This window comes from Aquarana catesbeiana, linkage group LG01 (genome assembly GCF_042186555.1).
Source record: "Aquarana catesbeiana isolate 2022-GZ linkage group LG01, ASM4218655v1, whole genome shotgun sequence".
NCBI lineage: Eukaryota > Metazoa > Chordata > Amphibia > Anura > Ranidae > Aquarana > Aquarana catesbeiana.
Window position 1 is genome coordinate 988,642,425 of NC_133324.1, and position 16,399 is coordinate 988,658,823.

Genomic DNA, 16,399 nt, shown 5'->3' on the forward strand with positions numbered 1-16,399 from the left:
CCACATCCCATCCCCTCCCATCCCACCACATACCATCCACCATCCCATCCCACCACATACCATCCACCATCCCATCCCACCACATACCATCCACCATCCCATCGCACCACATACCATCCACCATCCCACCACATACCATCCCATCCCACCACATACCGTCCACCATCCCTTCCCACCACATACCATCCACCATCCCATCCCACCACATACCATCCACCATCCCTTCCCACCACATACCATCCACCATCCCACCACATACCATCCCATCCCACAACATACGATCCACCATCCCATCCCACCACATACCATCCCATCCCATCCCACCACATACCATCCACCATCCCATCCCACCACATACCATCCACCATCCCATCCCACCACATACCATCCCATCCCATCCCACCACATACCATCCACCATCCCATCCCACCACATACCATCCCATCCCATCCCACCACATACCATCCACCATCCCATCCCACCACATACCATCCACCATCCCATCCCACCACATACCATCCCATCCCATCCCACCACATACCATCCACCATCCCATCCCACCACATACCATCCACCATCCCATCCCACCACATAACATCCACCACATACCATCCACCATCCCATCCCACCACATACCATCCACCATCCCACCACATACCATCCACCATCCCACCACATACAATCCACCATCCCTTCCCACCACATACCATCCACCATCCCTTCCCACCACATACCATCCCATCCCATCCCACATACCATCCACCATTCCACCACATACCATCCACCATCCCATCCCACCACATACCATCCCATCCCATCCCACCACATACCATCCACCATCCCATCCCACCACATACCATCCACCATCCCATCCCACCACATACCATCCACCACATACCATCCACCATCCCATCCCACCACATACCATCCACCATCCCACCACATACCATCCACCATCCCATCCCACCACATACCATCCACCATCCCATCCCACCACATACCATCCACCATCCCTTCCCACCACATACCGTCCACCATCCCACCACATACCATCCACCATCCCATCCCACCACATACCATCCACCATCCCATCCCACCACATACCATCCACCATCCCATCCCACCACATACCATCCACCATCCCATCCCACCACATACCATCCCATCCCATCCCACCACATACCATCCACCATCCCATCCCACCACATACCATCCACCATCCCATCCCACCACATACCATCCACCATCCCATCCCACCACATACCATCCACCATCCCTTCCCACCACATGCCATCCACCATCCCACCACATACCATCCACCATCCCTTCCCACCACATGCCATCCACCATCCCACCACATACCATCCACCATCCCATCCCACCACATACCATCCACCATCCCATCCCACCACATACCATCCACCATCCCATCCCACCACATACCATCCACCATCCCATCCCACCACATACCATCCCATCCCATCCCACCACATACCATCCACCATCCCATCCCACCACATACCATCCACCATCCCATCCCACCACATACCATCCACCATCCCTTCCCACCACATACCATCCACCATCCCATCCCACCACATACCATCCACCATCCCATCCCACCACATACCATCCACCACATACCATCCACCATCCCATCCCACCACATACCATCCACCATCCCACCACATACCATCCACCATCCCACCACATACAATCCACCATCCCTTCCCACCACATACCATCCACCATCCCTTCCCACCACATCCCATCCCATCCCATCCCATCCCACATACCATCCACCATTCCACCACATACCATCCACCATCCCATCCCACCACATACCATCCCATCCCATCCCACCACATACCATCCACCATCCCATCCCACCACATACCATCCACCATCCCATCCCACCACATACCATCCACCACATACCATCCACCATCCCATCCCACCACATACCATCCACCATCCCACCACATACCATCCACCATCCCATCCCACCACATACCATCCACCATCCCATCCCACCACATACCATCCACCATCCCTTCCCACCACATGCCATCCACCATCCCACCACATACCATCCACCATCCTATCCCACCACATACCATCCACCATTCCATCAATCATTCCATCCACCATCCCATCCCATCCTATCCATTTCCCTATCCCATCCGCCATCCCATCCCATTCTCATCACAATCCATCCTATTACATCCACCGTCCCATGTACCATCGCTTCCCTTCCCCCATCCCATACACCATCCCATCCATGGGACCTACCTTGGTGGGAAGAGGTGTCTGCGGCACAAAGCCATCAACATGGAAATCTCGCTTTGTGGTGGACTCCATTTCTCCGACCTCCTCCGCCGCACATGTCAGCGCCTCACATACTTCCTGACTGAGAGAGCAATGAGACCCCCAAACATGTCTATCAGTTCTATATACAGGGTATGTGATGGGGTATATATATACATTGTATACAGGGTATGTGATGGGATATATATACTGTATACAGGGTATGTGATGGGGTATATATATACATTGTATACAGGGTATGTGATGGGGTATATATACTGTATACAGGGTATGTGATGGGGTATATATATATATATACATTGTATACAGGGTATGTGATGGGGTATATATACATTGTATACAGGGTATGTGATGGGGTATATATACATTGTATACAGGGTATGTGATGGGGTATATATACATTGTATACAGGGTATGTGATGGGGTATATATATATACATTGTATGCAGGGTATGTGATGGGGTATATATACATTGTATACAGGGTATGTGATGGGGTATATATATACATTGTATACAGGGTATGTGATGGGGTATATATATATACATTGTATACAGGGTATGTGATGGGGTATATATATACATTGTATACAGGGTATGTGATGGGGTATATATACATTGTATACAGGGTATGTGATGGGGTATATTTACATTGTATACAGGGTATGTGATGGGGTATATATATATACATTGTATGCAGGGTATGTGATGGGGTATATAAATATACATTGTATACAGGGTATGTGATGGGGTATATATATACATTGTATACAGGGTATGTGATGGGGTATATATATACATTGTATACAGGGTATGTGATGGGGTATATATATACATTGTATACAGGGTATGTGATGGGGTATATATATACATTGTATACAGGGTATGTGATGGGGTATATATACATTGTATACAGGGTATGTGATGGGGTATATTTACATTGTATACAGGGTATGTGATGGGGTATATATATATACATTGTATGCAGGGTATGTGATGGGGTATATAAATATACATTGTATACAGGGTATGTGATGGGGTATATATATACATTGTATACAGGGTATGTGATGGGGTATATATATACATTGTATACAGGGTATGTGATGGGGTATATATATACATTGTATACAGGGTATGTGATGGGGTATATATATACATTGTATACAGGGTATGTGATGGGGTATATATACATTGTATACAGGGTATGTGATGGGGTATATTTACATTGTATACAGGGTATGTGATGGGGTATATATATATACATTGTATGCAGGGTATGTGATGGGGTATATAAATATACATTGTATACAGGGTATGTGATTGGGTATATATACATTGTATACAGGGTATGTGATTGGGTATATATACATTGTATACAGGGTATGTGATGGGGTATATATATATACATTGTATGCAGGGTATGTGATGGGGTATATATATATACATTGTATACAGTGTATGTGATGGGGTATATATATACATTGTGTACAGGGTATGTGATGGGGTATATATACATTGTATACAGGGTATGTGATGGGGTATATATATATACATTGTATACAGGGTATGTGATGGGGTATATATATATACATTGTATACAGGGTATGTGATGGGGTATATTTACATTGTATACAGGGTATGTGATGGGGTATATATATATACATTGTATGCAGGGTATGTGATGGGGTATATAAATATACATTGTATACAGGGTATGTGATTGGGTATATATACATTGTATACAGGGTATGTGATTGGGTATATATACATTGTATACAGGGTATGTGATGGGGTATATATACATTGTATACAGGGTATGTGATGGGGTATATATACATTGTATACAGGGTATGTGATGGGGTATATATATATACATTGTATGCAGGGTATGTGATGGGGTATATATACATTGTATACAGGGTATGTGATGGGGTATATATATACATTGTATACAGGGTATGTGATGGGGTATATATATATACATTGTATACAGGGTATGTGATGGGGTATATATATACATTGTATACAGGGTATGTGATGGGGTATATATACATTGTATACAGGGTATGTGATGGGGTATATTTACATTGTATACAGGGTATGTGATGGGGTATATATATATACATTGTATGCAGGGTATGTGATGGGGTATATAAATATACATTGTATACAGGGTATGTGATGGGGTATATATATACATTGTATACAGGGTATGTGATGGGGTATATATATACATTGTATACAGGGTATGTGATGGGGTATATATATACATTGTATACAGGGTATGTGATGGGGTATATATATACATTGTATACAGGGTATGTGATGGGGTATATATACATTGTATACAGGGTATGTGATGGGGTATATTTACATTGTATACAGGGTATGTGATGGGGTATATATATATACATTGTATGCAGGGTATGTGATGGGGTATATAAATATACATTGTATACAGGGTATGTGATTGGGTATATATACATTGTATACAGGGTATGTGATTGGGTATATATACATTGTATACAGGGTATGTGATGGGGTATATATATATACATTGTATGCAGGGTATGTGATGGGGTATATATATATACATTGTATACAGTGTATGTGATGGGGTATATATATACATTGTGTACAGGGTATGTGATGGGGTATATATACATTGTATACAGGGTATGTGATGGGGTATATATATATACATTGTATACAGGGTATGTGATGGGGTATATATATATACATTGTATGCAGGGTATGTGATGGGGTATATATATATACATTGTATACAGTGTATGTGATGGGGTATATATATACATTGTGTACAGGGTATGTGATGGGGTATATATACATTGTATACAGGGTATTTGATGGGGTATATTTACATTGTATACAGGGTATGTGATGGGGTATATATATATACATTGTATGCAGGGTATGTGATGGGGTATATAAATATACATTGTATACAGGGTATGTGATTGGGTATATATACATTGTATACAGGGTATGTGATTGGGTATATATACATTGTATACAGGGTATGTGATGGGGTATATATACATTGTATACAGGGTATGTGATGGGGTATATATACATTGTATACAGGGTATGTGATGGGGTATATATATATACATTGTATGCAGGGTATGTGATGGGGTATATATACATTGTATACAGGGTATGTGATGGGGTATATATATACATTGTATACAGGGTATGTGATGGGGTATATATATATACATTGTATACAGGGTATGTGATGGGGTATATATATACATTGTATACAGGGTATGTGATGGGGTATATATACATTGTATACAGGGTATGTGATGGGGTATATTTACATTGTATACAGGGTATGTGATGGGGTATATTTACATTGTATACAGGGTATGTGATGGGGTATATATATATACATTGTATGCAGGGTATGTGATGGGGTATATAAATATACATTGTATACAGGGTATGTGATTGGGTATATATACATTGTATACAGGGTATGTGATTGGGTATATATACATTGTATACAGGGTATGTGATGGGGTATATATATATACATTGTATGCAGGGTATGTGATGGGGTATATATATATACATTGTATACAGTGTATGTGATGGGGTATATATATACATTGTGTACAGGGTATGTGATGGGGTATATATACATTGTATACAGGGTATGTGATGGGGTATATATATATACATTGTATACAGGGTATGTGATGGGGTATATATATATACATTGTATGCAGGGTATGTGATGGGGTATATATATACATTGTATACAGGGTATGTGATGGGGTATATATACTGTATACAGGGTATGTGATGGGGTATATATACATTGTATACAGGGTATGTGATGGGGTATATATATATACATTGTATACAGGGTATGTGATGGGGTATATATATATACATTGTATACAGGGTATGTGATGGGGTATATATATACATTGTATACAGGGTATGTGATGAAGTATATATACATTGTATACAGGGTATGTGATGGAGTATATATATACATTGTATACAGGGTATGTGATGGGGTATATATATATACATTGTATACAGGGTATGTGATGGGGTATATATATATACATTGTATACAGGGTATGTGATGGGGTATATATATACATTGTATACAGGGTATGTGATGAAGTATATATACATTGTATACAGGGTATGTGATGGAGTATATATATACATTGTATACAGGGTATGTGATGGGGTATATATACATTGTATACAGTATATGTGATGGGGTATATATACATTGTATACAGTATAGAGATGTGATGGGGTATATATACATTGTATACAGTATAGAGATGTGATGGGGTATATATACATTGTATACAGTATAGAGATGTGATGGGGTATATATACATTGTATACAGTATAGAGATGTGATGGGGTATATATACATTGTATACAGTATAGAGATGTGATGGAGTATATATACATTGTATACAGTATAGAGATGTGATGGAGTATATATACATTGTATACAGTATATGTGATGGAGTATATATACATTGTATACAGTATATGTGATGGGGTATATATACATTGTATACAGTATATGTGATGGGGTATATATACATTGTATACAGTATATGTGATGGGGTATATATACATTGTATACAGTATATGTGATGGAGTATATATACATTGTATACAGTATATGTGATGGGGTATATATACATTGTATACAGTATATGTGATGGGGTATATATACATTGTATACAGTATATGTGATGGGGTATATATACATTGTATACAGTATATGTGATGGGGTATATATACATTGTATACAGTATAGAGATGTGATGGGGTATATATACATTGTATACAGTATATGTGATGGGGTATATATACATTGTATACAGTATAGAGATGTGATGGGGTATATATACATTGTATACAGTATAGAGATGTGATGGGGTATATATACATTGTATACAGTATAGAGATGTGATGGGGTATATATACATTGTATACAGTATAGAGATGTGATGGGGTATATATACATTGTATACAGTATAGAGATGTGATGGGGTATATATACATTGTATACAGTATATGTGATGGGGTATATATACATTGTATACAGTATATGTGATGGGGTATATATACATTGTATACAGTATATGTGATGGGGTATATATACATTGTATACAGTATAGAGATGTGATGGGGTATATATATACATTGTATACAGTATAGAGATGTGATGGGGTATATATACATTGTATACAGTATAGAGATGTGATGGGGTATATATACATTGTATACAGTATAGAGATGTGATGGGGTATATATACATTGTATACAGTATAGAGATGTGATGGGGTATATATACATTGTATACAGTATAGAGATGTGATGTCTATGGGGGTCAATAAGGACACATTTGTTGAGTATATACTATAATGCGGGTATACAGTATACAATGGGGGCCCCCCCATGCTCCTGGGTGTGGAGGGTGATGACAATGTAGTCCAGATGTGGAGCAGTCGGGGGAAGGGGGGGGGTGCGCCCCGTCTCCTCTGTCCCGCACATACAAAGGGCCAATTGTCCCAGTCCCGGCCAGTTAATGGGAAGCAGACCTGCAGGCTCCGCTCAGACGGCGCGGCGTTCCCGGAAGAAGGGGGGTGCAGGCTGTGTGTACAGTGTGGTCTCTCACTCCTCATCCCTTCTGTATGTGACAAAGAGGACCTCCCTCTCCAATACAGTCCAAGAATCATCTGTGACCACCACTGACCACACTCTACTACCCATAGACACTCACCCAGACCTATCACTGGGGGAACAATCTGCTAAGGACTGAAAAATTCCAACATGAACCTGAACCCACACTACATACTGCAATTCTAACCATCATGGAGAAACTCTGTCATAGTGATGTCTATGGGGGTCAGGCAGACACCTTCAGCTGAGAATCATATAGGGGAACAGTGATGTCTATGGGGGTCAGGCAGACACCTTCAGCTGAGGATCATATAGGGGAACAGTGATGTCTATGGGGGTCAGGCAGGAACATTCAGCTCAGGATCATATAGGGGAACAGTGATGTCTATGGGGGTCAGGCAGGAACATTCAGCTCAGGATCATATAGGGGAACAGTGATGTCTATGGGGGTCAGGCAGGAACATTCAGCTCAGGATAATATAGGGGAACAGTGATGTCTATGGGAGTCAGGCAAGCACCTTCAGCTGAAGATCATATATGGACGCAGTGATCTGATGTCTATGGGAGTCAGGCAAGCACCTACAGCTGAAGATCATATATGGACGCAGTGATCTGATGTCTATGGGGGTCAGGCAAGCACCTTCAGCTGAAGATCAGATAGGGGGAACGGTGATCTGATGTCTATGGGAGTCAGGCAAGCACCTTCAGCTGAAGATCATATAGAGGAGCAGTGATCTGATGTCTATGGGGATCAGGCAAGCACCTTCAGCTGAAGATCATACAGGGGAGTGATGATCTGATGTCTATGGGGGTCAGGCAAGCACCTTCAGCTGAGGATTATATAGGGGAGCAGTGATCTGGTGTCTATGGGAGTCAGGCAAGCACCTTCAGCTGAGGATCATATAGGGAAGCAGAGGTCTGATGTCTATGGGAGTCAGGCAAGCACCTTCAGCTGAAGATCATATATGGGAGCAGTGATCTGGTGTCTATGGGAGTCAGGCAAGCACCTTCAGCTGAGGATTATATAGGGGAGCAGTGATCTGGTGTCTATGGGGGTCAGGCAAGCACCTTCAGCTGAAGATCATACAGGGGAGCAGTGATCTGGTGTCTATGGGGGTCAGGCAAGCACCTGCAGCTGAAGATCATACAGGGGAGCAGTGATCTGGTGTCTATGGGGGTCAGGCAAGCACCTTCAGCTGAAGATCATACAGGGGAGCAGTGATCTGGTGTCTATGGGGGTCAGGCAAGCACCTGCAGCTGAAGATCATACAGGGGAGTGATGATCTGATGTCTATGGGGGTCAGGCAAGCACCTTCAGCTGAGGATTATATAGGGGAGCAGTGATCTGATGTCTATGGGAGTCAGGCAAGCACCTTCAGCTGAGGATCATATAGGGAAGCAGAGGTCTGATGTCTATGGGAGTCAGCCAGTTTGCAACTCCTTGTTATCAGACAGAGAGGTGTCCCTTTCTTTTTCTGTATAAGAATATCAGGTGTTGGTGGAACCTTCCTTCAGAGGTGTCTCCCTTTCTCCTTTCTCATTATGGTTGACTTCAGACTCCTTATCTGCTGTTGTGGGTTCAACTGCTGAGCAGTTCTTTATGTCTGTCCCTATAGAAAAGGTGGTCCCTAATGTGCTTTCTCAGCCTGTACATCAGATGGCTAGTAAGGGGTCTTCTCTGACCCTAAAGTGGCTTATTAGGGGTCTTCAAGGGATTAAATAAGAGATTAAATAAGCTCCTTAACAGCTGCTCTGATCCCACAAGGAGATCATTAGACGCCTTGTTGTGTAGCAGCCATATTCACCACGATCTTCAACGCCACGGTTCCACAATCCCCTAAGCCAAGATAGACTCCATGGAGGAAGTTAAAGTACTGAGGAAAATCCACATAGTGTAGTATTTCACCAAGATTTGAATAAAATGATAAAATCACACTTACAATTTTTAAGGAATTACACAGCAAACAACCAGCAGGTCCAAGCGATCAGGCTGACTTGCAGAATAACGTCACATGTGATGCCCCTCCCAACACGTTTCTCTGTAAATAGTGTCATCTGGGGATATGAGACTTATTTTGGGTTTAGTAAGAACGCTCTGGTTCCCTGCCGTAAATATCCACAGATTAAAACAGGAAATATATGCCTATAAATGACCACTGGGGGCTAGGTCCTATTCCTCCACTGGGGGCTAGGTCTTCTTCCTCCACTGGGGACTGGGTCTTCTTCCTCCACTGGGAGCTAGGTCTATTTCCTCCACTGGGGGCTCGGTTCTCTTCCTCCATTGGGGGGGGGGGGGGCTAGGTCCTCTTCCTCCACTGGGGACTGGGTCTTCTTCCTCCACTGGGGCTAGGTCCTCTTCCTCCACTGGGAGCTAGGTCTATTTCCTCCACTGGGGGCTGGGTCCTCTTCCTCCATTGGGGGGGGCTAGGTCCTCTTCCTCCACTGGGGACTGGGTCTTCTTCCTCCACTGGGGCTAGGTCCTCTTCCTCCACTGGGAGCTAGGTCTATTTCCTCCACTGGGGGCTGGGTCCTCTTCCTCCATTGGGGGGGGCTAGGTCCTCTTCCTCCACTGGGGACTGGGTCTTCTTCCTCCACTGGGGCTAGGTCCTCTTCCTCCACTGGGAGCTAGGTCTATTTCCTCCACTGGGGGCTGGGTCCTCTTCCTCCATGGGGGGGGCTAGGTTCTCTTCCTCCACTGGGGGCTAGGTCCTCTTCCTCCACTGGGGGGTAGGTCTTCTTCCTCTACTGGGGGCTGGGTCCTCTTCCTCCATTGGGGGGGATAGGTCCTATTCCTCCGCTGGGGGCTAGGTCCTCTTCCTCAAGCTGGGGGCTAGGTCCTCTTCCTCCGCTGGGGGCTAGGTCCTCTTCCTCCGCTGGGGGCTAGGTCCTCTTCCTCCGCTGGGGGCTAGGGCCTCTTCCTCCGCTGGGGGCTAGGTCCTCTTCCTCCGCTGGGGGTAAGGTCCTCTTCCTCCGCTGGGGGTAAGGTCCTATTCCCCTGCTGGGGGCTATATCCTCTTCCTCCACTGGCGGCTAGGTCTTCTTCCTCCACTGGGGGCTAGGTCCTCTTCCTCCACTGGGGGCTAGGTCCTCTTCCTCCACTGGGGGCTAGGTCCTCTTCCTAAACTGGGGGCTAGGTCTTCTTCCTCCACTGGGGGCTAGGTCCTTTTCCTCCACTGGGGGCTGTCTTCTTCCTCCGCTGGGGGCTGTCTTCTTCCTCCGCTGGGGGCTGTCTTCTTCCTCCGCTGGGGGCTAGGTCCTCTTCCTCCATTGGGGGCTGTCTTCTTCCTCCGCTGGGGGCTAGGTCCTCTTCCTCCGCTGGGGGCTAGGTCCTCTTCCTCCGCTGGGGGCTAGGTCCTCTTCCTCCGCTGGGGGATAGTTCCTATTCCTCCGCTGGGGGATAGTTCCTATTCCTCAACTGGGGGCTAGGTTCTCTTCCTCCACTGGGGGCTAGGTCCTCTTCCTCCACTGGGGGCTAGGTTCTCTTTCTTCACAGGGGGCTAGGTCTTCTTCCTCCACTGGGGGCTAGGTCCTCTTCCTCCGCTGGGGGCTAGGTGCTCTTCCTCCACTGGGGGATAGTTCCTATTCCTCAAGTGGGGGCTAGGTCTTCTTCCTCCACTGGGGGCTAGGTCCTCTTCCTCCACTGGGGGCTGTCTTCTTCCTCCGCTGGGGGCTAGGTCCTCTTCCTCTGCTGGGGGCTAGGTCCTCTTCCTCCGCTGGGGGCTAGGTCCTCTTCCTCCGCTGGGGGCTAGGTCCTCTTCCTCCGCTGGGGGCTAGGTCCTCTTCCTCCGCTGAGGGCTAGGTCCTCTTCCTCCGCTGGGGGCTAGGTCTTCTTCCTCCGCTGGGGGCTAGGTCTTCTTCCTCCGCTGGGGGCTAGGTCTTCTTCCTCCGCTGGGGGCTAGGTCCTCTTCCTCCGCTGGGGGCTAGGTGCTCTTCCTCCACTGGGGGATAGTTCCTCTTCCTACACTGGGGACTGGGTCTTCTTCCTCCACTGGGGGCTAGGTCCTCTTCCTTCACTGGGGGCTAGGTTCTCTTTCTTCACAGGGGGCTAGGTCTTCTTCCTCCACTGGGGACTAGGTCCTCTTCCTTCACTGGGGGCTAGGTCTTCTTCCTCCACTGGGGGCTGGGTCCTCTTCCTCTACTGGGAGCTAGGTCTTCTTCCTGGGTTGATCCACAAAGTTTTGGAAACGTTCTTCAGGTGCTTTTCCCTGTTTTGCCTACAGTCAGGTGAGTTTTCTTGCTGTATTGCCCAGATTCCTGTCCCTTACTCCACAGATGCTGATCCTGTGCTGAATCTGGGGGCATTCCTAGATCAATTGCTGGAGGTTGGGGATAGGCAGGTCAGATCTTCTGCTGGATTGCTCAGCGGTAATTCCAGTGGTACCTCCAGAGAGGAGCCATCATCTTCATCCTCTGTTCTACCTAATTGTTTCCTTTTCACCAGTCTGAGGTTCGGGTCTCAATCCTATCCCCTGCCCACCTTCTGGGGGTGCTTCCCATACATGCTACCCTTCAGTGTTGACTTTGTGTAATCAAATTCTTGAGTTCCTTGGGGAACTCAGGAGTCACATCACACTCCCTTGAGGTTACTGTGTTCTAACAGTTTCAAGGGTTTCTCTAATAAGTCTCATAAGTCTCTGGCCAGACAATCTCTTTTGGTGTGGAGTTCTCGTTCCATGGTCCTCGGGATCCGGGCTGTAAGGCTTAGGGTCTTTTCACTAAGACCTGCTTTTGTTTGGTTTAGGCTCCACTTTGGTTGAAGTTTGTTGGTTGGTGTTCCCATGTGGAGTCATCCCCCATTGGCCCTAACCTTTTCTTTCTTGATCTGGAGCTTCAGGATGAGTCTCCATGTCCTCCCTCTGGTCATGTTGGCTGGCTCCCTTATCTGGTCGCTATTCGGGTGTTGGTCCCTCAGGTGGCTCTTGGCCACAGGCAGTCCCCAGTTCAGTTTTAGGCCTGGCAATGGTTATTGTCGTGTTGTCCAGTAGTCTTTAAGTTTCTGAGTCCCTCAATGGATGAGAAGAATCAGATCCTTCTCTTGGAGCCCATTGAGGGACACAAGTCCCACCCCTCGCCTTTTATCATCATACTCTTGACACCGCTCTACCACAAAACTGAGGCTTGCAAGTACAGACAAAGCATAGTACCAGGTCTAAAGAAACAAACAGAGATCATACAGGAACCGCCCATACCTGAACTGCTGGTAGAGGAACCGCCGAATCATCTCCTCCCTTCGACCTGTCGAGAGATGTCACCATGAGAATTTGACAAATATTTTCTGTGATCTGTATTCAGTCCTGTGTGCGGCCTATGTACAGTGTTCTTGTGTGGTCTGTGTGTGGTCTGTATCCAGGTATAGAGTCCAGTCCCTGTGTGTAGTCTATGTACAGGGTTCTTGTGTGGTCTATGTCCACGTATAGGGTCCAGCCCCCGTGTGCGGTCTGTGTACAGTCCCCCTCTTGTGGTCACCTGTCTGGCGGGTGGGATCAGAGATCGGCTTGCGGTATGAATCTTGGTGAGTAGTAGAATCAGCGATCTGGTCCAGTAGTTGTGTGGTCAGGATCCCGCGGTGTCCATGGCGCTCTGCATGTCCATGTCCAATGGGATTCATGGAGGAGGGGTCCCTGTCCAGGACTGCAGTGGCCCTCTAAAATTAAAGGAGAAAAGAATTATGAATTGCTGATAATCACCATAACCCCTATCACTGTGCCCAGGTACAATACCATTGCCCATATACCCTATATATATTTATATACCCAGGTCCATATATCCTGGTGCCATATCACCAACCATATATACAGTATATACCCCAGTCCATGTGCCCAGGTACCGTATCACCATTCATATACATGTATGCTGCTCATATGACTCTTCATAAGTCCTCAGGAAACCCTCAACTCCTTTGGAAAGTTCTACCCATGTGACTTACTCAACACATGTCAATGGGGACCTTCAAGTTCCACCAAAAATGTGACTAAAACATGGAGACCTTCTTCCCTATTGGACAGCACTACCCATGTGACTAAACATGAAGCCTCTACACGGGTCCTCAGGAGACCTTCTTTCCTATTGGACAGGAGTACCCATGTGACTAAACATGAAGCCTCTACTTAGGTCCTTAGGTGACCTTCTTCCCTTTTGGACAGGACTACCAATGTGACCAAATATAAACACACTACACAGGGCCTCAGGATACCCTCTTCCCTATTGGATGGAACTACTCATATGACCAAATATGAAGCCTCTACAGAGGTCTTCAGGAAACCTTCTTCATTATTGGTCACAGGGATTCCTATGTGACTAAATATGAAGATTATAAACTGTTTCTAAGGAGACCTTCTTTCCTATTGGACAGGGCTACCCATGTGACTAAACATGAAGACTCTACACAGGTCTTCAGGAAATATCTTCTCTGTTGGAGGGTAGCTTTCTCCAGTGGGGACACAGACAGTAGAATAGATGTGACAGAGGTTCTAATCCATCCACACCCCAAACAAAACTCAAAAAAGGTATATAGAGGACACTTACCTCCTCCACCCAGTTACTCAGGAGACATGGACTACGAGAGACAGCTGTGTGCTCCTCCACTGCTTCAGTAGGTTCCATATTTCTCCTGGAAAGGAAACAAGCAGACCATTCTGATACCTCTGAAATACAAAACCCACGGAGATGTCTCTTCATTCTGACTAAGCACAGAGTAAAAAAAAGAAGAACCATCAATATGTATGAAGGAGAGAAAGAGGAGATATCAGTGTGTATGGAGGAGAGAACGAGGAGATATCAGTGTGTATGATGGATAGAGAAGAGAACAAAGAGACATCAGTGGGTATGGAGGAGAGGAGGAGATATCAGAGTGCATGAAGGAGAGAACGAGGAGATATCAGTGTATATGAAGGAGAGAACGAGGAGATATCGGTGTGTTTGGAGGAGAGAATGAGGAGATATCAGTGTGTATGGAGGAGAGGAGGAGATATCAGAGTGTATGATGGAGAGAATGAGGAGATATCAGAGTGTATGGAGGAGAGAACGAGGAGATATCAATGTGTATGGAGGAGAGAACGAGGAGATATCAATGTGTATGGAGGAGAGAAGGAGGAGATATCAATGTGTATGGAGGAGAGAACGAGGAGATATCAGAGTGTATGGAGGAGAGAACAAGGAGATATCAGTGTATATGATGGAGGAGAGAATGAGGAGACATCAGTGTGTATGGAGGAGAGAACGAGGAGATATCAGAGTGTATGGAGGAGAGAACGAGGAGATATCAGAGTGTATGATGGAGAGAATGAGGAGATATCAGAGTGTATGATGGAGGAGAGAATGAGGAGATATCAGTGTGTATGGAGGAGAGAACGAGGAGATATCAGAGTGTATGGAGGAGAGAACGAGGAGATATCAGAGTGTATGATGGAGAGAATGAGGAGATATCAGTGTGTATGGAGGAGAGAATGAGGAGATATCAGTGTGTATGGAGGAGAGAACGAGGAGATATCAGTGTGTATGGAGGAGAGAACGAGGAGATATCAGTGTGTATGATGGATGGAGAAGAGAACAAAGAGACATCAGTGGGTATGGAGGAGAGGAGGAGATATCAGAGTGTATGAAGGAGAGAACGAGGAGATAGTGTATATGAAGGAGAGAACGAGGAGATATCGATGTGTTTGGAGGAGAGAATGAGGAGATATCAATGTGTATGGAGGAGAGGAGGAGATATCAGAGTGTATGGAGGAGAGGAGGAGATATCAGAGTGTATGATGGAGAGAACGAGGAGATATCAGAGTGTATGGAGGAGAGAACGAGGAGATATCAGAGTGTATGGAGGAGAGAACGAGGAGATATCAGAGTGTATGGAGGAGAGAACAAGGAGATATCAGAGTGTATGGAGGAGAGAACGAGGAGATATTAATGTGTATGGAGGAGAGAACGAGGAGATATCAGAGTGTATGGAGGAGAGAACAAGGCGATATCAGTGTGTATGGAGGAGAGAACGAGGAGATATCAGTGTGTATGGAGGAGAAAATGAGGAGATATCAGAGTGTATGGAGGAGAGGAGGAGATATCAGAGTGTATGGAGGAGAGGAGGAGATATCAGTGTGTATGGAGGAGAGAACGAGGAGATATCAGAGTGTATGGAGGAGAGAACAAGGAGATATCAGAGTGTATGGAGGAGAGGAGGAGATATCAGTGTGTATGGAGGAGAGAACGAGGAGATATCAGAGTGTATGGAGGAGAGAACGAGGAGATATCAGTGTGTATGGAGGAGAGAACGAGGAGATATCAGAGTGTATGGAGGAGAGGAGGAGATATCAGAGTGTATGGAGGAGAGGAGGAGATATCAGTGTGTATGATGGAGAGAACGAGGAGATATCAGAGTG

The 16,399-nt window shown here is 45.4% G+C and overlaps 1 protein-coding gene across 1 annotated transcript in view; it reads right to left on the reverse strand.

The window, feature by feature from the left end:
- Window positions 1–16,399, reverse strand: part of SPAG8 (sperm associated antigen 8) — a 61,092-nt gene that overhangs the window by 14,847 nt on the left and 29,846 nt on the right. Inside the window, exons 2-5 of the mRNA XM_073612135.1 lie at window positions 14,553–14,637; window positions 13,494–13,671; window positions 13,217–13,262; window positions 2,293–2,410 (exon numbers count right to left, since the gene is read on the reverse strand). Of these exons, the coding sequence (XP_073468236.1) occupies window positions 2,293–2,410; window positions 13,217–13,262; window positions 13,494–13,671; window positions 14,553–14,637 (427 nt within the window). The remainder of the gene's footprint in view (window positions 1–2,292; window positions 2,411–13,216; window positions 13,263–13,493; window positions 13,672–14,552; window positions 14,638–16,399) is intronic.